General features: G+C 42.5%; 1 protein-coding gene across 3 annotated transcripts in view; it reads right to left on the bottom strand.

Moving 5' to 3' along the window:
* jhy (junctional cadherin complex regulator) overlaps nt 1-23,100 on the bottom strand; it is a 28,620-nt gene that overhangs the window by 4,121 nt on the left and 1,399 nt on the right. The window contains exons 2-8 of one of the 3 annotated variants that reach the window (XM_056411888.1): nt 21,939-22,385; nt 15,883-16,576; nt 12,141-12,224; nt 10,767-11,209; nt 10,226-10,499; nt 2,586-2,672; nt 495-602 (exon numbers count right to left, since the gene is read on the bottom strand). In XM_056411888.1, coding sequence (XP_056267863.1) covers nt 495-602; nt 2,586-2,672; nt 10,226-10,499; nt 10,767-11,209; nt 12,141-12,224; nt 15,883-16,576; nt 21,939-22,306 — 2,058 coding nt within the window. In that variant the 5' untranslated portion in view covers nt 22,307-22,385. Of the gene's footprint in view, nt 1-494; nt 603-2,585; nt 2,673-5,834; nt 5,891-10,225; nt 10,500-10,766; nt 11,210-12,140; nt 12,225-15,882; nt 16,577-21,938; nt 22,386-23,100 lie in introns of those variants that run through there. The other 2 variants (XM_056411890.1, XM_056411889.1) reach the window with 2 other exon arrangements.

Genomic DNA, 23,100 nt, shown 5'->3' with positions numbered 1-23,100 from the left:
GACATTGTGAATCAAAAAACGTTTCTATTGCTTTCGTAAGATAAAGAAAAGTACCCTGGACACTTTGACCGTCAATGATGAGACTTAAGGTTTTTAAAATGTGGTTTATCAATCCAAGCTTTCATCTGCACTTTCTCTAGATTACACCAACAACTTTAACTTTAAATGATCATGGTGTTTTGTGCAAGTTATATGTATTTACATTTTCATTTACAGGTTAGTAAGAGCACAACAAAGAAATCAGTATTTCTCCCTAATGCATATTCATATTTTGCTAACCAGCTGTGTGAGATCGGATATCCAGGATCAACAATGTAATGGTTAGTGAATCCAGATAATACATTGGAGCCATGTCGTCACATTCTTCCTGATGTAAATATACTCTTTGTCATTTTGCTTAGTCACAACTTGTCTCCTAAACAACCACAAGCACACACGGCTGTTGTGAAAACAGACATGTGCTAGGTTTTACACACATTCAGAGACGCACACACCTTCATTCTGGGAACTTTCTTGTCATTGCCTTCCGGGTCCTTGGCCAGTAGAAAGGGGATCCTACTTATCTTTTTGTTCTGCTCGCGGATCACATTTGAATACAGCTTCTGTCGTTTCAGTTTCTCAGCATGATGGTGGTGAAAGAGCAAGAGAGGGAGTGAGAGAGAAATAAAAGCAGTTTATAAAAGAGGGTTTTAATTAACTGAGCCATTTCTCCCTTAAGGCCCTTCTCTTTGTGCTCCCCCAAGCAGAGCCTCTCCACACAGCCCAACCAAACCAAACACAGCCAGCCATTCAGCATTTACACATATCATTCACTAATAGGCTTGGACCTGGAGATGCCCAGGGCTCAATCTAATGTAAATTGGCCAAACATGGTCACTTTTTACAACTGGGGATTAACAAAATATATATGGCAGCATAAAGCACTTAACTTCTTAGAGGTACCCACATTTGCTTTGAAGATGTCATTTTATCCATGGGAGACATGGGAGAGGGTGAGTGGACACACAGTCATCAGGATTTAAACACAGACCGCCGTCCAAACTAATTATAATTCCATTTGTTTCTTTGAGTTACTGCTTACATCTAGTATTGCCTAACAGCACATTAATATAACATCCAAGCAACTTTTGTATTGTGCTCTTTTATATTATCTTCTATTTTTGGTTTAGAATATTAAAGACCAGAGAGGTTTTAAAAATGTGTACTAGTCTACAGATTAATTTCTGCCTCATATTGCTGAAAGGCTCTTATTAGACATATAAATGCAGGTGCAGGTGACATGGGAGCTGCAGGGCAGATGTGTCTTCCTGTTTGTTTGTTACTCTGCCAGCCGGGAACAGAGTGACTGCCCAACACTCTTCCACGTGTGACGGGAATAAAAAGAGTTTGAGGAGGGTGAGACGGGCTGCCAAGTTCAGAAACACCGTTCCGTGGACAAATGCAGAAGTGTCTGTGTGTGGATTGTGTGTGTCTGTGGTCTGTCAGGCATTGTTTTACTTACCAATACAGCCTTTTCAATCCTCAACTATATTTATCATTTCGGAATTTATTCATCTAGTTGATTACATGATTTTTTTTATTGCCCCTAAACAAGCCCCTTAATCAGCAAAGTAAGGTTTTTATTGGATGTTCAGACTATAACCGAAATACAGCACAACCAAAGTATGTTCACAAATACCTCAAAACGTTCATTACCATGATGATTAATTAAAGGGTCAGTGTGTAACATGTAGGGGGGTTTATTGGCATATATTGAATATAATATTCATAACTATATTTTAATTAGTGTATAATCACCTCAAATTAAGAATCATAGTTTTTTTCATTAGCTTAGAAAACGCCCTTTATATCATCGGCATTAGAGACTTTCGGGTTTCACGTTATCTGAAGGTCGTGATGCATTCCCAAACCCGGTACTAACTAGGCCCCAATGTTAAATAAAAAATAAAAAATTGGAGTCTTGATAAGCACTGACTCTCCTGGTGCTTTTTATTAGTAGTTCTTTATGTTTTGGTATAATTTACTATCACGCTGCAGCAAGCCTTTGCGCTCACACATAGACACAAACATACACACACACTCACTCATAGACACAAACACGCACACACATAGATAGAAACACACATACAAAGCGCGAGCAGGGGTGGTGATTGAAGGATACTCCAATTGAGGGCAACTACACGTGTTACTGTGCATGTTATAACATATTTGTGAGTAAAAAGCCAAAACTGTATGAGAGAATATCGCCAGGTGGACAAAGGACAGAGAGATAGTACTGGACAAGAGAAGAGAGGACAATAGGACAGATGGACAGAGGACAAGAGTAAAGGAGGACAGAGGACAAGAGGACAGGAGGAGATAGGACAGAGAACAAGGGGACAGGAGGCTAGAGGACAAGAGGACAGAGGACAAATAACTAGAGGACAGAGGACAAGAGGACAGGAGGGCAGAGGACAAGAGAACAGAGACACGAGAACAGAGGATAGAGGTTAACCGACACGCTTAGAAAGGGAAGGGGGAGCGGAGGGTATTTAGTTGGTTGCAACCTCCCATAAACACATAGATGCCGCTAAAACTATACTCACTGTCTCTTCTGCGGCAGTGTAGTCAGGACCCAGGCCTTGCAGATTTATATCTAACTTCAGCTGCTTGTAGTTTTTAAGACTGTATGCCTGAAAGAGAGAGAGAGAGAGAGAGATGATGGCTGTCAAAATGGCACCATGGCTTAAACAATAAATTCCAGACTGCAATTTGGATCAATTTTGATGTCTGTCATTTGGTTCAAATGGTGCACTTAGAAAATAATAATAATAATCCAAATAATAGACAAATGTCTGACAGATGATATAGCGAGACAGAGCCTCAAGGTGAGCGACAGTCTTCACCAAACGTTCTGTGACACTCCGTACTTCTTGTTTGGTCATCTCACAAGCCGACAGAAACAAACAAAGACACTGATGAATCAAACATTATAATCTAGTGAGCTATGAGAGAGTGCTAGAAAGCGCTCCGCAATTTGAGGAATATGTTGTCTATTGCTAAAATATAGAGTAGTTTGAGTTACACTACACTGTAAGGGTGACCTGAACACCTCCAACTGACTGTTTGATGATTGGATCTCAGGAGCAGCCTGATATTTCGTATATTGCTTTTGATTTCTCCAAAAATCCTTAGATATACTATTTTGGTTTAGTTATCAGTCTATTGATACTTAATACTGTTAGTAAAAATGTATTAATTAATCTTCTTAGTGTGGGTGAATAAATCTGCACTAAGTTACACTATCCACATTTGCAGGATCGTAGCAGAATCATGGCCTCAGTAAGGCGATATATCAACAACAGAGTGCTCACATGAGAATGTAGCACTACCAGAGCTTTAGATATTTGATGGATTCATGAACGATCTATAAAATCAGCAGAGGGCGGCACTAGAAAATAGATGTTAAATAAAGAAATATATGTCTTGTCTCTCTCGTCAATTAAATTCAATTCAATTCAGTTTATTTGTATAGCCCAATTTCACAAATTACAAATTAGTCTCGGAGTGCTTTACAATCTGTACACATAGACATCCCTGCCCCAAAACCTCACATCGGATCAGGAAAAACTCCCAAATAACCCTTCAGGGGGGAAAAAGGGAAGAAACCTTCAGGAGAGCAACAGAGGAGGATCCCTCTCCAGGATGGACAGGTGCAATAGATGTAATGTGTACAGAAGGACAGATTTAGAGTTAAAATACATTCAATGAATATGACAGTGTATGAATAGTTCATAGTAGGTATATTCCACGATGGAGACCTCCACGATCCATCAGGCAGATGGAGGTAGAACTCGTCAACTGTCCCTTCATTTCCTCGTCATTTCCCGTCTGTCTGATTGATACAATGAGGTGAAATGTAATGAGAAATAAAAGTTGTATTTACAACCATGAAAAGCATGAGGTGCTGACTCTCATCCCCACCTCTTCACACTCGGCTGCAAAACGCCCCAGTGAATGCCGGAGGTCACGGTCCGAGGATGCCAACAGGACCACATCATCTGCAAACAGCAGAGACCCCCAAACCTGACCTGCTCCACCCCCAGGCTGCGCCTAGATATCCTGACCATGAAAATCACAAACAGGACCGGTGGTAAAGGGCAGCCCTGGCAGAGACCAAAACCCACTGGGAACGTGTCTGACTTAATGCTGAGAATACTAACACAGCTCTTACTCCAGGCGTACAGAGACCGGATAGCCCGTAGCAACGAGCCTGGAACCCCATCCTCCCGCAGCACCCCCCACAATAACCCCAGAGGGACCCGGTCGAAAGTCTTCTCCAAGTCCACAAAGCACATGTAGACTGGTTGGGCAAACTCCCAGGACCCCGCCAGTAGTCTTGCGAGGGTAAAAAGCTGGTCCACAGTTCCACGACTGGGACGGAATCCGCACTGCTTGTCTTGAATCTGAGGTTCAGCAAACAGCCGGAACCTCCTTTCCAGCACCGGGGCATAAACTTTCCCCGGGAGGCTGAGTAGTGTGATACCACGATAATTCGAGCACACTCTCAGGTCCTCCTTTTTGAAAATGGGAACCACCACCCCAGTCCAAGGGCACTGTTCCTGACCCCCATGCAACATTGAAAAGGTGTGTCAGCCAAGACAGCCCAACAATGTCCAGCGAGCGCCTTCTGCATCTCAGGGCGGATCTCAACCGCCCTGAGATGATACGATTACAAAGTCAATCATTGATATCTGGCCTAAGGTGTTCTGGTACCAGGTACACTTATGAGCCAACCTTATGGTTGAACATGGTGTTCATTATGGACAAACCGTGGCTAGCACAGAAGTCCAATAACAGAACACCGCTTGGGTTCGGATAGGTCAAGCCGTTCCTCCCAATCACCCCCCGTCAGGTTTCTCTGTCATTACCCACGTGAGCGTTGAAGTTTCCCAGGAGAACTATGGAGTCGGCAGGTGGTGCCCTTTTCAGGACCCCTTCTACTGACTCCAAAAGGCCAGATACTCTGAACTGCGGTTTGGTGCATAAGCACAAACAACCGTCAGAGCCTTACTCCCCGCAACCCGTAGACGCAGGCAGGCGCGTCTCTTGTTCTCCGGGGAAAGCTCCAACACAGCAGCGCTGAGCTGGGGACTCGTGAGTAATATTATTATATATTATTAGTAGTTATTTCTTGGGGCTGAACCAAACAGGGCCCCATAGGCGAAGGCCCGGCCACCAGATGCTCGCCAACGAGCCGCCCTCCTGGGTCTGCCCTGGTTTCCCTTGTCCGGGCGAGCGAGCTGAAGTCCGTGGGCTGCTATTCATCAGGTGTTTTTTAACCGCTCTTAAGGTGCGTTCACACCAAAAGCGATGCGATTTTTCGCGTCACCCAAAACGCGTGTTCACGCCATAAGCGTCGAGACGCTCCACGAGGGGCGGGGCTTATCTCCGTGTCTCGTCTCCGTAAAGACCGTTATCATTTCCTTCATCCACCAGAATAACTAACCACTAGTTCTGCTTTATATTTGTTGTGGACATCCCACACACTAACGCCCTCGTGTTTGGGTTCATGACATCACCTGTAGGCTCACTCAGCTCGGTCACTTTCACCGAAGAAGTTACTGTTACGTCTGAAAGACTTCCGCTTCCAGCGCTACCAGAGCGGAACACAAGAGCTGATTGTCCCGAGTTGCGAGATGACCGCCTCAAAGTTGAAATATTTAAACTCGGGGCGAAAATTGTGCCGCTGAAAACACGTCGCCCACATCGCGTCGCCCCAAACGCGGCGCCCGGGACTTTTCATGGGATTCGGTCAAGCGAAGAAAAAAAAATCACTTTTGGTGTGAATGCACCTTTAGTCTGGACCAGGGGCGGCTTGTCCATAAGGGCGATTGGGGCGACGCACTGCCTAGGGGGAAAAGAAAGAAGAAAAAAGAAGAAAAAAAGTTGCATTCTACCACTGGACGTCTGATCTGCCTCTGTATGTCATTGTCCAATCAGGTAACAGTCATTCAGTCAGCCTAAAGTCGTGCTTCAAATGGCCCCGCCCCTTCTGGGGCGATTTGGGGCGAAATTAAAATCGCCCCAGACCTCTCCCATTGACTCCAATGTTAAACCCATTTTTTTCACAAAACAGAGCTCTCAATGCATTCTCTATGGCTTCCGGGAGGAGTCGCCCCTCCAGGGCTTGTCATAATTAATCGATGTGAAAGCAGTGCGTCATACAGCTTCGACAGAGGCATATTCAGTCGAGATGGCCAGTGCTCAGTGCAACAGCAGCGATTCAATTCTTTCTTTGAAAGAGATACTTTCGGTCGGCGTAACAATGAAGACACATTGGCAACAATACAATTAGGACCTCCTAGAGCAGCGGTCGCCAACCCGATCGCGATCGGCCGGTCGATCTCGGAGATGTTCACTATCGCTCTCCAAAATAAAATGAAAATAAAATCAGTAACACATTGTTCCTCATTCTCGAACATTTTCTCAAGTGTCTTCTGAAACATTTTGGACTGGAAGATCGACGTCAGAAAAGATCTCCGCCTGATTTTAATGAACGCCTGAAAAAGGGTTCTCTGACAGCCGTGTTGTCAGCTGTGCTCCCCAGAGGTGAGGCGCAGGGGAAATGCAGAAAGACCTTTATTCATAACTTCCCATATTACACACGGTCAAAGTACAAAGACATAAAACTAAGTCATGAATAAATAAATGTTGTAATGCCTGTACCTTCTTGTAAATGTTTACGTTACAGTATCAACAAATTACGCCTGTGCATGCGCGACAGCCGAGATTCTTGGCGACTTGCCAGGTCCTACCTCCTTGGGTTCGGCTTTTCTGCTGTTGCCCTTCAAAACAAAAGCTCAACATTGATCTTTTTCTTGTCTGGTGGAGTAATCTGGTTTACTTGAAAGTGATTGCAATTGTATTTATTCTATTATTTGAAAACGCACAGATGCAGGAGTCACAAATGGGGATCTCATATTTATTATTATTATAATTATTTAAATCTTGTTGAAAAAAATCACCAAATCAAAGACCAGGAGCTGGATTACTGACAGACAGCTCACAGACTGCCTCAGACTGTCTGTCTGCTTATGAACTAACTACAAGCTCAAAGACAGAGTTCAGTCACAGCCATCACACTGAATGGAGTCACATGACTTGATGGCAATGTGACGAAGCTACTAATTCAAGATTCAAGATTCAAGATTCAAGATGTTTTATTTGTCACATACACACACAGGGTGTGCAGTGAAATGAAAGTGGCAATGCTCAGCAGGAATGTGCAAGGGCAACAAGTACACACTATTTACAAATAAAAAACAACACAATATTTACAGTAAGTGTGTGTGTGTGTGTGTGTGTGTGTGTGTGTGTGTGCCTAAGAGGGGCAGTTGTGTGGGTCTATGTGGGGGTCCTGGTGAGGTCGGAGTTCACAATCCTGATGGCCTGAGGAAAGAAACTCCGTCTCAGTCTCTCTGTTCTTGCAGCGTGACTACCTGACCGCAGCAGCTGAAACAGTCTGTTGTTGGGGTGGTGAGGATCCTTCATGATCCTGCGGCTCTGGTTCTGCACCTCCTGGTGTACAAGTCCTGCAGGGTGGGGAGTGTAGTTCCAATAGTGCGCTCAGCCGAACGCACTACTCTCTGCAGAGCCTTCCTGTCCTGAGCGGAGCAGTTGCCAAACCAGGCTGTGATGCTTCCTGTCAGGACGCTCTCTACAGCTCCAGAGTAGAAGGACTGAAGGATCCTCTGGGAAACTTTAAATTTCCTCAGCTGCCTGAGGTGGTAGAGGCGCTGCCTTGCCTTTCTCACCAGAGTGTCAGATAGACAGCTGTCTGAAGTTCTGTAGTTTTGGGAGGGTTAATCATTATCAAAAGAATTGCCCCCCCTGAGAATTTGTTCAGGAGCCGCCACTGGTCTGGACTCTCATCCGAGACCTGTTTGCCTTGGGAGACCCTACCAGAGGCTAATAGCACAACATAGCTCCAAGGATCACTGAGCCTCTCAAACTCCTCCACCACATTAAGGCGGCGATTTGCAGCAATCATTTTAGTGATTTTACCATTAAATATATAAAGCTTAAACAGTGAGCAAATCAGTCAACGATAAACAAGATTTGAGCAATCAGATTGGACTATGTAAATCCTTAGTCTTAGGCACCCCATATGTTTTTTTTATCGTTACTAATAATTGAGTTAGCTAGACCCAAGGAAGGCAAGAAAGTATGATTATGTGTTTAGACTCTAATTCAAACTGGGAACTTAACTTTTTCCTCCTGTGGTGCCCAGCACTCCTCACCCCCTGACCTCCCGTTAGCCATCATGTCTGACGAGATTACAGGCTCAATTTGTGAAGCAGTCTTGTTGCAGCGCCTGGACATGAAAGCAGATGAGCGTGACTTAGAGGTGGAGTGAGAGGAGAGAGGGTTTGGAAAGAAAGGTACCCTTTTGTTTCCATGGCCAATTGGCTAAAACAAACTGAAATCCTCCTTCCGAAAAGCAGCCAGTAAAATCTGGAATGATTAGCTCCCTTTTGTCGAGAGCAGCTTGTGGATTGCATGCCCCTATGCACATATGGTCACACAGACACACACACACACACACACACATGCACACACCCACATGAAATACTGGTGGAGACAAGATGATTACTCGGATAATCCCCAAATGCATTAGGATACATCATCTGGGCACCATGACTATCATGACACCCATCAGGGGATCAGCCATGTCAGTGAGCTTGTTCGTAACCAATGTCATGTGAACCCCTTCAATAGTTATTTGGTCCAGATATTTCAGTTTGGACCAAAGTCATGGACTGACCGAAGCATTATGCATGAAAACTGTCACTTGTGTGAGGAATGTGTATGGCTGAGCCTGAAACAGAACCAAGCTTTATCACGTCAAGAATCCCCCAAATAGATGCACTTAGGTTACTTCGCCCCATTTGATCAGACCAACAAATGCCACCTCAGACTTTGATACATTTCACCATACACAGTTACAAACACAGTATATATGTTGTAGTTATGGGTCCTGGAGAGTGACATATAATCAAGCTGTCAGTGTTTGTGCCTGAATTTCACCGTTCGCCTGTAGTTGGGGACATTTTGGGAGAGAAGCGTATCATTTGCTAAGAGCATGGCCAGTCAGTATGCACAAAGAGATCACATTATCCTCTCGTAGTATGCCACAGAACCATCTGAGAAGTGGTCATTGGAAATTATTTGGAAAAGGTCAAGTACTTAAAAAAAATACTCAGCAGGTGATTGGATGAAGCGTTTGTCAGTCAAACTCTTGCCTAAGTGAGTCCAGAGAAGAGTGAAAACATGTTTTCCATCAGCAAAAGCCCTGAGTGCCGTTCTTTGCTCCTCTTTCAATGAAGAAATACCCTTGAGTTGTGATATAACTGATAACTCTGACAGTGATTGTTCTGGCTGCAGTGCAAGGTCAACTTAAAGCATGGCAGCTATGTTAAAATACCAGGCACCAATTCTTAACAGCGCCGAAGAAGTAAGAAGTATATTTGCATCACCTGTATTTACATATATACCCGACTGAGTAACATCAGGACCCATCTCAGCCTGGCCAACCAAAGGAAAGGGGAAAAACAACAACAGCCAAATCATTAAATGCAAATGGTCATCTTTAGTGGCCCTGCGCCTCACAGACTCTACCTTCTAATCACCTTATCCTCTAACACATCTTTAAATGGCTTTTCAGAGCCTGCCGCTCTGTGGTTTATATAGTCATCATCTTATGGCAATTAAGTGGAGCTTAGTGGAGCTAGACAATTAACCTGATGTTTTGTGCCCTTAGTCACCAGAATACTCCTGCTGGATTAAGCTGTCCCTGCATGGAGACAGCTGAGGGGATTATCTAGGACTTCAAAGGGGCATTTATTTGTGTAACCTCTCGTGTACGTGGGGATTAAAGGGGAATGCCACTCAATTGAAGAATTCATGTGTCACTTTTGTTCGGTGAAACTGCATAATGAGTTCTCATTTTTCGAACTGAAACGCAATTATTCAGTATGTGTTGAGTGAGTTTGGTGGCCCTTGAGCCCTGTTTAACCACCGTTTTAAAATGCATGCACCTCAAACAAATACTCACGTGGTGTTTGTTCTTATCTGTGTGACATCCCAGATGAGATGGCAGCCGTACAGATACAATGATGCACGGATGGAAGACTGATATAGAAGTAGGGGAACAGGGGCACAGATGAAGCTCACAGACACCAACCTTGTAGGTGACTCTGGCCCTCAGTTGCTTCTGGTACTCCATCTGAACCAGGTAGCCGTTAGAGCTGCCTCTGTCCACACCAGGGCTCAGCTCAGGCTCTTTTCCTGTCGTCGACTTTTCTATAGCCGGCAGAACTGGGTAGGAGCCAGAGCCCAGTGACAAAGTGCTGCTAGGTGTCCTGGGGAGGCTTTGTGGAATTTCCCCCGCGTGAACCTCACACGGACAATCCTGATCTTCCCCTTCGCAGAGTATTGGCAACTTTAATGCAGTTTTCCTGAAACACAAAGTTATTGGTGGATGAATACTGGGAACGCCCATGATGATTTTCATATTGTATTTGTTTATTTATTGAATATGATTATATTCACGTTCAATTTGATATGGCGTATCATTGCTTGTCAGTTTACATAAACCACACGTTTAATTATTCTGTCTGACCACTGTTATTTGGTGCAGCAATGGTCCAATTTTCCCAATGACATTCTCAAAATGTGAAATCTTTCTCATGTTTGGTCAGAAAACAAATTGTACAAATGAAAACCTTTGCCGTTGTTCCGAGCAACCCTCCAGGTCTCGATGGTGCAGATGTGCGTTTACCCCTTTCCAAGACATCCGGGAGGACATTCCTGGATTTGTTTGTTGAGATCCAGGGGACAAGGCAAGTTCATCTTCAGACGCAGGCCTCCAATGTGGACAACCATGCAGGGATGCTAAATTGATGATGTCATCCTGGCCTCTCTGCTGGATTAACGGAAGGAGATGGGAAGAAGTGTTGAGGTTGATGTGGATCGTGGGGCGCAAAGGCTGCGATGGAGTCGTCTTCTGGGGCTTCGGCTGAGTTACGGCGGCTGGTCCTGGCAATGGGGAGCTCAGACAGTCTCCCCACTCAGCCTTGACCCCTAGGGCAGGTGGCTGCTGCCGCGGTTGAGGGGGGTTGTGGTATTCTTTCCGCTGGGCTTTCTTCCTTTCACTGATCTGGGTGACCTGGGGTTAGAGCGGGATTAACAGTCTGAGGATAACAATTTTTCATTGATGTAAAAAATCAGAGTAATAAAAGGGTACTGATAGTGACTTTGGTATGCAGGCTAAATCTGAGCATATAACATGATTTCCCACATTAAACCTCCATATGCAAACAGGAAATAGGCATGTAATAATAGACACAGTCACTATCATACCCAACTAGAATACAGTGTTTTAAAAATACTCTAATTGTGAGTCTAATTTTACCATCATCATATGCAAAGACTGTTGCTATGAATGTTGACTTTCTGGATCCTCTGCTGTTGTGTGATGTATGATAACATGCAGAGTATAGCTTGGCCTATTTCTGAAGGAGGTCTGGAGCACAAAGCATCTGAATCTACCCATTCACATCAGAAAAACAACAACAGACAAACACAAGCTCTTTATAAGAGGCACAATTCATTCTCAAGTGTAAGAAGGGCTGGAGCTCTTCTTTGCATGATCTCATTATTTAGCAGGTCTATGAGCGAGTGAAAATTGTCCCTGTTCAAATGAAGAAACATAACATCATGCACCTAATGCTGCTGATTTAGCAACCATCAGCTTTGCCCATTCCAGTGGGAACATATTTATTCTCATCCGCTTGGCAGCGCCAAGGTGGCTGCTCAAGTGCTCAAAATAATAATCCTTCTAGAAATCCTCTCCTTTACACCCTGGCTCCTCTTTTTTCTATTTCATTTTAAATCATCTCTGGCAAGCCCCAGTGCAACAACAGCATCCGCCATTGTGTTCATATCCCCTTTAGAAAATTAGAAGATACAGTGATAGGTTTCCATGCAGCAGGTGGCCATTGCAAGAACGTAGGCATCTCAGTGTCACACATAATACTGCATAATAACTAGATATGGGCTGACATATCAACCACGTGAATAGATTAAAAGTTTCCTACCCTCAACGTTTGTGTCTTCATCTCGGGATCTGAACTGTCCTTTTGACTTTCTGTGCTGGCCGTCTGTTTGAGAGTTGCATGCACCTTTAGACAAAACACAACAAAAGGCAATGAGCTGATAGTGAGGCATGTTGAAAGAGAAGTTATATATACTATACTTTATACTTTTATACTTTAAGCGTCTTTGAGTATTTTGAAAAGCGCTATAGAAATGTAATGTATTATTATTATTCTTATACTGTGTCTGTCTGTACACTGGGGATTGAAACCAACAAAACTAAACCTACTCAGTGGCATCAATAGTGTATATATTTCTGTCTTATTGGACCACATCATAATACATCAATTTACTTTAGTTGTTCCTAATGTACCCGTTTGTGGCATGGAATTATGTTCAGTTAATGCTGCAATGAAAATTATTTAGTTAACTTCAGGACTCCCCTGCGTGGCAGAGGACCATCTGAGTGGATCGATGCTATTGACTGGCTGAAGACGTTTCCACTGAATGCCACCAATTCCGTGAGCTTGAATAGATGAAGGTCACAAGGAATGAGTGGATCCAGTTGTAACATACATACAACAGGCTGAGAGGAAGTAAGGGCCCGTTGGGCAAACCACCAAGCTGTTATGCTGTTTCAATATGGAAGGTTCTCATGGAATATGTAGGGTCCTCTGTCTCCAGCTTTTGAAGTCATTTCTATGCTTTTGGTAATTAACTGAGCCATACATGAACTCACCAACCAAATAGGGGAATCTTTTTCAAATGACACAGAGCCTTTTAGACATGTGTGTGCTGTTCCAGATGATCAATAAGGATGGAGCAGTTGTTTGAAGATCAGGAGCAGGTGTCAATGACTACTTTATGTCCAGCAGTGTACGCTTGCAAACACACCTTCACCCATTGCCCCTGCCATTGCCTTTTGTCAACCATTATAAACATCCCAATCAGTTGGAGCAAATGATCAAGCTTGTATCGCATTCTGAGCATGGTAAGCTGTGTAATATCTTTTTTAGTAAATTGGGAGGCTCGTAATTGCTTCCCTGCGAGACGATGTCACAACAAAGTCTGTCAATTTCAGCAAGTTGTATTACCTCCTGTACCCAGGGAAACATCTGCTTTTCGCAATGAAGACTTCAAAGGGGCTGTGGATCTTGAATTGCATTTTGCTGCTATTGTGGCCAGCCCAGGTAATCTTGATTAGGTGTTTAGACTGAGGCAGGCTATACAGTGGCAGAGAGCTCCCCAGAGCTTTGGTCTAAAGCTATTAAAAGATTGTACATTATGTTGCCCTGGCTTTGAAGTGAGGGCCTGCAAGAGGAGTAGGGACTCTAAGGGGTGAGTGCAATAGCAGAAGATTGATCTGCTACTTCTGTCTTTATCAAAGGAGGCCCAAGCCCCGATGAAGCCAATCATGACCACTGCCACTTGGCTGAGCTAAACATTTGCTGCATTAGGAAATTGTGTACATTTAATAACACATCTAATTACCACAAGTTGCTTAAGATGGCTGCGGCAAAAGACCCAATGGGCTATTTAAAAAGGGCCTCGTACCAACTGGCTTGTCTGGGCACATATTGATTTGTGGAACTGATGTGATTTGTACATGGAGTGTTGCTATCTTTTGCAAGGAGCCAGGGATAAGGAAGGGTGGGAGGAAGCACGCATATTTTTGTGATATAACTAGTGGTTTTCCTAGTGTGAAAGGTTGTTTCTTTGTCTCTATCTGACCTTTAAAATAACATTTCCAAAAATCAAAGACTGAAGGTGGAAGATAACCATATTCTCAAACGTTACTTCTTTGATCTATTAATAATATAATATTTCATTCAGTGCTTGTGAAAATATGCAGACCTATTCCAAACCCCATTCTGAGATGAGAGGCACCAGAAGGGGCCGTCTTAATAACCACGAAGTGTACATCTTTGGAATCAGTTCAATATTTGTGCATTTGATTTAACAGTTAAACAAAAATATGGCGTGAGCATTTTCCACTGACTCCCTTAATTCAGCCTCTTATTTCATAATTATTCAATAATGCAGTTTGAAGAGAAGTCCCTGTGTAAAGAGTTTGGGATTTTCTTATGAGATGAAACCTTCTCATGTTCATATATCAAGAATGATTAAGTTCATACAAATGTTATATGTTTAGTCTCTCTCGGGGTGATTATCCCTATAGTGCAAGTTAATAATAATGCTACAATGAACTACAGTTGTTACATAGATATCCCTTTATTTTGGTGAGGCTGTTTTTAAAATAAGGATTAAAATAAATTAGCTTTAAGCCTATTTCTAATCAGCTTTGTTGATATGTTACACAATTGCCAGAACATACACAATTCATAGATTAATCTTATGATAAAATAGGAAATAAGACGACGTGCAAATTGGTGCCCCTTCTTTTGTGCCCTGTGTCCCCCATTAAGTAAGACACGTCTTTTGGGAGACGGCGCAATGGAAAACTATAAGCAAATTCAGAGGGAAATGACAAAACACAAGTGTTCCGGAGAGGGAAAGGCTCTGGCTCTGTTTACCAGTGCACAAAGCTAACGGCTCTTGACTATGTAAATGGTGATGATATCAGACATTGTCGAGGGCTGGGGCTCAGATGGTTGGGGGGGGGAGGGGGGGGGGTATTATAGCCAGCAAACAGTCTTGTGGCCCAACAAATGGGGAATGCGGCCCATCCGACCAATTATGCCACTGTGCCAGGTGCAGGGATGTCTAAGAGCCTATTGGTAACCATGCGTCTCTGATGTTCTTGTTGTACACATCAACTCATAATAAGCACTGCATTGCCAGGCATGGCTCTTTTCATATGGCGGAGAAGAAGGCAGATGAAAACAGCTATGCTCCACTGCCAAATTAATTTTCCAGCCTGGGTCCGAGCAAACATCATAGGATATTCTCTTAGTTGTCTGAGATGACAATAAAAGGCATATAGATACAAATCATATTACTAAATGAGCACAAACATGCTCTTGCAGAAGAAAAAGAAGCACACAAACAAGGCCTTCTGCTCCGGGGGAAAGCTGCATTCAAGGAACCACCCATTAACAGTGTCTCCAAGAAGACTAAATGTACTGACACTCACACACTACCTCTCACCAGGAGTGGACAGTAAATGCAGATCTCTGAAAGATATAAAGACACAACAGTATATGCTGTGCATGAGCACTAACAAGACCCAGAACTGACCTCTGTGTTTAACACATCTTAATGGGTTAAGACATCACAAAACATACCACAGCGTCGTATCATCACGATCACGTTCAGTTGCTGATATTACAAAAGCTATACATACTGCCTAAAATACACATCACAAACTAGTTTTGCTTCCAAAACAAATGAAAATGTAGAAGAATAAAAAAGTCATTCATAGAGGCCAGTACATCCAATAGATGAACCTGGCCATCACAAAAAGTCAAGCCGAAACGGTCAGTTGATTTTGTGATTTAAATAATTCATATCGTATGTTTCATTCCGATATTTCTGGTAGACCCCAGTGAAACCTAACCGTCAGTCCTGTAAGTGTAAGAGACGCTTGACAGTCCAAGAATCATTATCAATGTTAGTGCAGCTCCTGCTGTCTGTTTCTGTCATTGCAACCTGTTCCAAGAGAGGGACTGCCTAAGAGAAGCCATTCCACAGCTGTCTGAAAGTTTATCACATGACACAAATCTAATTCTCATACAGAGATTTGAACATTCAACATACGTTGTTGGTTGAGAATGATATACACACCGTATTGCTATGATGAGGCATCTCCTGCTTACGTCCATACACACTCGCATAGGAGCCACCTTTGGACGTTTTGCATCCCAGGGTTGTTTTGTTGCGTTCCACTATGTCCTCTGACATTTTGTTGAATAAAACAATGGGAACTGAGCTCATTTGCTGTATTCGATTGAGTCCCCCTTGAGTACCTCCCAGGTCTTGCAGGAAGAGGGTCTTCAAGTTTTGGATGTGCTTTGCATGAATATCCTTGGCCAGCTCAGGTGACCTGCTAGCATTTCCCCCAGCATCGTTACAACTACTCACACACTTCTCTTTTTCACCTTCATTTTTAGTGACATTGCAGGATGACTTTGAATGGTCAACCTCTGGTGATAAGACATGGTTGTGACTGTGGGGAGATGTTACTGCGCTGGTCTGAACATCTTGCGGGTGGAGGTGGTACGGCTGGTCGGGCTTATTGCCAGCCATATCAGCAGTCGCTACAACAGCTGGACTTGTGTTGACGATGTATCTGTATCCTCCCTTTATTACGAGTCCCTGGCTGTCACCACGTGACTGAGCAGGTTTCTCTTTTGGGACCTGGTAATAGTCCTCAACAGAAACGTGTGGATTCTTGTTGAAGCGGCCAGCTCCCCTCAGGTTGGTCCTCCAGTTCGGGTCATAGCGTAGCTCAGAATAGGCATCGTCAGTGAGCAGCTGGCTGCGAGGTAAAAAAAAAGACAATGGCAATAGTGATCATATGTTCAATACATCTTGCCTTCGTCTAATAGTTGCATCAGTAATGTATAACTATATTGCTAAGGTCCCTTCATTAAGAAAATAGGAGATAAGAAAGCAATTATAAATGATCAAAGAATATGTCCATATATGTATAGTACAGGCTCAATCATATTAAATTGTTGGTAAGCCGCTTTATAAAGGACATTTCCATATCCAAAGGAAGTTTTACAGACACCTGAATGTCACATAGACCTTTACTTCAGGTCAAAGGAACAAGAGGCATTAGACCATTATTAGAATGATGATATCCTCAAACAAAGAGGGCTGAGCCTTATCAGAGAATTCAGAAATTGAAACAGATGAGGGAGATTATGGGCCTGTATTTACAGATAATTTTTGTATTTTCACCTCCAGGCGCACTAATGAGAGTGTATTTGAGAGCTACTAGCGGGGGAATGGTTCACAAACGGCAATTTTCAGCTTATGAAATGGCTTGAAAATTGCGGGCTAAAATGCCCTTTCTGATGGTGATGAAAAGATCTCATTAAAATAAATAGCAGAGAGCCTCTTTGTTGTGCTTACGGGAAGGACGAGGGTAGCCTAATTCTCCTGCCGTTATGTTGTGCGTCGGGGGGAGGGTTGCCTAGGTGTAGGGCCCTTCAGTTCGATGAGGCCAAAAGGGTAAGGGATGTCTCTCTAATGACTCAGACTCAAACAAGTTGGAGAATGCATTATAGACATTGAACGTGATGGTTCCAACACTAGCAAAACACCGCAGACTAATATGTCTTGCCCCGAGATACAGACACGTAAATACAAAAGCCACAAAAATATTGTGACAAACACTGAATGGGGAAATGAAAAAAGCTGACTATACTCAAATATCTTTTCACAATTTTTCAAGCAAGGTGTAAAACATAGTTAAGGGGGATGAAAGGAGTTGCTTAAATAGGAATCTTTTGCTTGAATGAGAAATGCCCATTGGGTTTGTAAACTATGCAATGGTATTGTGAAAAGGCTTACCCACTTTGAGGAGGACTGTGAGAACACGCTGATGGGAATGGGACTGTGTCCACTGCCTTGCCTCTATGAAATGGAACCTTTTGTGAGAATATGTCATGGTCATTTTCCCCTGAAACAATGTACTTTGGGAGCGGACCCACACTTGTTGGGCATCAATCTGCACGGGTTATTGATGGGAAAATGGAGGATGCCCCTTCTCTATTTTGGAGGGAAATGACTGTGTCTGTGTCTGCTGGAAAGAGAAGGGAAACAACGGTACGAGTCGAGTAGAGTGCAAAAACAGATGTGGTGTTGTTCTCACCATTGATGCCTACCTCTGCCCCTTCAAAAGAGAGAAAGAGAGATCTCCTTTTCATCAACAACGATGCGTGTTAATGGAGCACGAGTGATCACTTATTGTGATCCACGCAAACAAAACAAAAATCTAATTTACCTCAAATGAAAGCTGTTATTCTGAAAGCTCCTGAATTAGGCAATTTTCACTACAATGTGCCATCGGTGCCGGCATCTCATTAAATAACTGACACCACTTCATTGTCAAGTGATGAATGAGGGCTATTTATCTTTTATCATCCATGTACTGTTTAAACGTAAAAGGTTTGATTGCTGCTGCCATTCTCCCTGCTATATACCATCTAAGCAGCACTATTATCTGCTTAATTTTAATTAATTTGTCACAGACAAAGGAAGTGATGGTCTAGTTCAATAGGCACATTGAACAAGTACGGGCCCATCTCAATCTCATCATGGTGAATAGCTTATATAATGCCACGTGTATGTCCTTATTGTGATACACAAGGGTATACAGAAAATATTGTGATAAAAAGATAACAAAAGGGTATTTTCTACATTTCTATCCCCAGATTCATTTTTTCAGAAGTGTGCCAATAGAATAAATCACTGCCATCTGCTGGCTAAACCTCATAACTATATTTAGTCATATATTCCAGAGTCACTTGAAGAATGTACGGTACAATACAATTGGGCTCTGAATATGTTTGTTTGTCTGCAGTTGACTCAGCGTGAGATTGAACAGCTCGTTTAGCTGATGTCACTGCTCAAGTTCTACGCTCACGTTTAAGTAACACGCTGCCTGCTCATTCCAGCTTGGTTTAAGCTGTATTGTGCACTTGCATACATTGACAAGTTCCTATTTCAATATATGACATTTTCATGCCGAGCTTCAAGATTATTTTACCTTTGACTGGTGGTTTATTCTTTTCTTAATAAACCCATTGTATGAAACAAGCATTCACACAAAGTAGCGTTTGTAAAGAGGACGCAGAGGACTTAAAGCATGAGAGACCATTTACAAATATAGAGTAGTAGACATCTCACTGTGGCCTGTCACGCTTTTTTTGCCAGAGATTGTAAACTTCCATCTGATTTCTCTCTAATGAGCTCTGCCACTCCATTGGGTGGCATGGTAGGGAGTCAGGACAGTGACTTATGATGTTAGCATTGCAAACAAAACCTGAAGTGTAAATGGAAACATTGGCAGTGAAAGGTTATACTGCCGCTGAATAATAACAACACAGGCATGAGAAAATAAAGAATGAATGTAACATACTTTTTAAAATATGTTTTACCATGCCCTTAAATCTTTTTATCTCATTTTATTTTGATTTGACTTTTTGCATTATGTGCCTTTCAACTTTTTTCAGTTTTTTTATGCACACGGTTTCTATCATGTGGCGGTGGTTTTCACTTTTAATTCCCTGTCATTGATTTGGTGTTGAGATCAAGGGTTTGGGGGCCGATGGTAAGGAGAGTGTAATGTCCATGTAGCCTGCATACTAAGGACCGCACATCTACCACACATCTACAGCAGTGACAACTGGAACTCCCAGACCACAAGTAGTATGTTGTATCATGTTTAACCATGCTGGGAGGAATTTACTTTTAACCTGCATTATGTTGTACATCCAGACTGTTTGCTGTCCTGGCTCCTCAGTGGTGGAATGAGCTCCCCACTGACATCAGGACAGCAGAAAGTCTCTACATCTTCCGCCTGAGACTGAAAACACATCTTTTCCGACTATATCTGGATTAAAACACAGATTTGCACTTCAGTGGCACTGGGATGGCACTTATTGTGGTGCTTTTGTGGTTCGACTGAGTTGAGGAAGTGTTGCTTCCTGTGTTCTTGTTGTTCTTGGTTTATACTCTAGGTTGAAATGCACTTATTGGAAGTCGCTTTGGATAAAAGCGTCTGCTAAATGACCTGTAATGTAATGTACATCATAAAGTACGAATGTTTAAAACGTACAATACGTCCTATAACAAATACAAACTAAGTCTGTCCCATAATGAGAATCTGTTTTATACGTCCTATATTAATGTATGTTTATGTTGCATAACACCTTTGTCAAATAGCTATATACCTTTTTTTTTAACCTACTGTATGTAATAGTGGTTTAGCAGAAACACACGCTGAGCTAACATGTATGAGTTCATTGTGGATGAACTCCAGTTCTATGAGGACATGTACAGCCATGTAACAGACTATTGGTCAACCCTTTCAAAGAATTTGACCTAAAATCAAGGTAAATTTGTCCTTGGTGAATCAGCTCCGTAATTCAGATACATAATATTCAAAGTGTTATTGCATAGGTCAATTCATTCTGCATAGGCCTATAACTATCCTGACATTGGTCATAACATTTTTTAGTTTGAGATGATTAAAACATGAATGCTATGCATGCCATCTGTAGACAGGAAGGAAAAATGCTAAATCTTTTATTCATGTGAGAAAATGCGGAAGCAGCTGAGCACTGATGCACAACAGGGACATATGATCTGTGTGGATCCAGTGACATCATTTAAGTCCTTAGAACATTAAACATTGGTAGTGAAATCTGACTACAGAAAGCCTTATAAGAACATCTGCACTTCGAACCTGGCTGGATGTATTACCTTGGCAATGTATTATACATCATTGGATTGTGGACTTTTCTCTCCGCCCGAGTCGCTCAAGGTTTTATGAACTTAACAGCAACAAAACAAAAAGGCTGGTTACCGGTATGTTCAAGCTTATCTCAAATGCCATTTACAGGCCATCGGATGGAGACAAGGTGAAAACAGCTACTGAGAGCTCAGAAATTACAGATTTGAAACAAACAATGTTGTGTAACACCACAAACACACACGCTAAAACACACACACACACACGTTCTCTAAGTAAGGGTACACTTTTTGGTGGAAATACTATACATTTATAGATTTTGAGCCTTTAATTTTCACTATAGAGATAAGATGATGTTATCTGTTCGATTCTGTTGTGCAGTTCCAGATGTTTGGACAACTGTGTTCTCCTCATCAGCACAACACAGTTATTATTATACTCGTACAACAGTCACAAGATGGCATCCATAAGAACACACACACCGACAAACACACCACAACATGCACACAAATATGTTATCATCATATCATGAAGTTGGCTTATTTGGAACACCCATGGAATTACTAGGTATATGTTAGGAACCCATAAAGGCTGTGTCAGGCATGTTACATATATTGACAAATTAAACAATGAAAAAACATTATAAATGTATATAAATTAATTATACAGTGATTATGACAGTTAGTTCAACTAAAATGTTCTGACTTAAATTGGGGTAGGGTATATTTAAAGTGTCTAAATAGGTTTGGTGGGCTTCATACTGGAAATGTACATCAAACCATGATGTCAAAGGCATGAGAACTGGACACCGACACTACACCAATAAGATATTTAGTTTCAGCAAAACTATTATATATCTACGCTTTTTGGGAAATGTGCTTATTACTTTACTGTAATATATTACACTCTACCATCCATGCAGCGCTTCTAAACCAGTGTAGGACCAACGCTTAGGTTTCTTGGACTTTTATTGCACATAACGAGAGACCAAAACCACTCAAATGTAGTCTAGTCTGGCCCTGAAGGGTTGCTCCAACTTTTACAAACCCACCAGATGTCAGTGTCTTTTCTGTGTATGAAGCACTGAAGCTTCACAACAGTTTCAGCACAAATAAAAAGAGGAAGACAAATAAAGAATACACCATCTTTGAACACATCCTAGTTTTACTGGAATACTAACGTTGCCCTAGTGATATGTATTCAGAGTGTGTTCATTACAGCCTGATGCCATTGTTAGAGCCGTTTCATGTGCAACAGAACACACCTCTTTCCACTACTACTTGGTGCTGCAATGAAATGATGGTATTCCGAGTAACACATGTACACGTTACTTTTAATACCATCATTTAATAACAACATGGAATGAGTTGCACTGTGTCCGACAAACAGAACGTACGGTGACAAAGTAACTTACCTTGTTCCCTCTCTTTCGTCCACTTGTGTGTCCAAATATTCAGTCTGTAATAGGGTGGGTGTCCGTTGGGCATCAAGGCTATCATAAACCTGATGATCCTCAGCCACATCATCATTGCATGCATTGTCGTCTCCCTGTTGTAAGCGGTCGGCATTCTTCTTTGGAGGCAGTGGGCATTTCTTTTGGTCATGGTGGCCAGTAGGCATTTGTAGCTGCTGCTGGTGAGCTCTCTCGTGCGCCATGCTCTCGGTGTCGGACTCAACAGAGTCCCACTGGTTGGCCAGAACTGTCTGTTTCGGAGAAGGAGGCCTCACTTGCTCAGTTTTTAAGACAAGAGACATCTTTCCATGTTTCAGTCCCTTATTCATGTTATAGGTGGATGGTGTGCTTCATGACGATCTGATCATCTCGGTTGTTGGCTTGCAGCAGGATGGCAACTTACAAACGCTGCAATCAACAAACAACAAGAAAAGACAGATTTATTGTACAGGAAGAACAGCAGCCTGTAAAAGCAGCAGAAGCATGTTGAGCATTCATGTATTGATTTAACGGCTTTGAACTGCACCATTCCGTCTGGGAAAATTGCAGGTGTAACTTCTACCATGCATTTTATTTAAATTCTTGACCCACTCTCTGTCAAAAAGTTAGAATTAACCCAAGTTCACAAAAAGCACTGGGATAACTCGCTGAATGCCTCCACTACCCATGTGTCAGCGTTGTCTCAAGCATAAGGGTCCTGGCCATGCTTTGATTTATCGTTGATACACAGTGTGATTAGGTAACTTCTTTCACCAAACAAAAATGCCACCTGGAATATGCCAAACAAATTTGTCTCCACCAAAGGGGAAACCTAGCAGAGGAAAGACTCAACCTGCCTTCCTGCACAGTGTGAAAAGCACAGCCGTCACTAAGATAATCATGGCTCTGTTAAGATCTAAGTGGCCGCCATGACAAGTGCTGGTCGAATTCTCTAAATTCAAAGGAAATTAGTTTAAATGTTTCCTTACTGAGCTCCTTTAGCATAGGAAACACTTGATCTTCCTTTACGAAAAGAAGGGAGATAATTCAACATTTAAAGTGAAAGGATCGTGACATCAAACGCGGATCATGTAAATAACCGTTGCTACTTGCAAATAGTTTAGATGTTGTGAACTTTTAAACC

Source organism: Pseudoliparis swirei, chromosome 3 (assembly GCF_029220125.1).
Source record: "Pseudoliparis swirei isolate HS2019 ecotype Mariana Trench chromosome 3, NWPU_hadal_v1, whole genome shotgun sequence".
Taxonomy (NCBI): Eukaryota; Metazoa; Chordata; class Actinopteri; order Perciformes; family Liparidae; genus Pseudoliparis; species Pseudoliparis swirei.
This window is presented reverse-complemented; position numbering and strand designations above follow the sequence as displayed.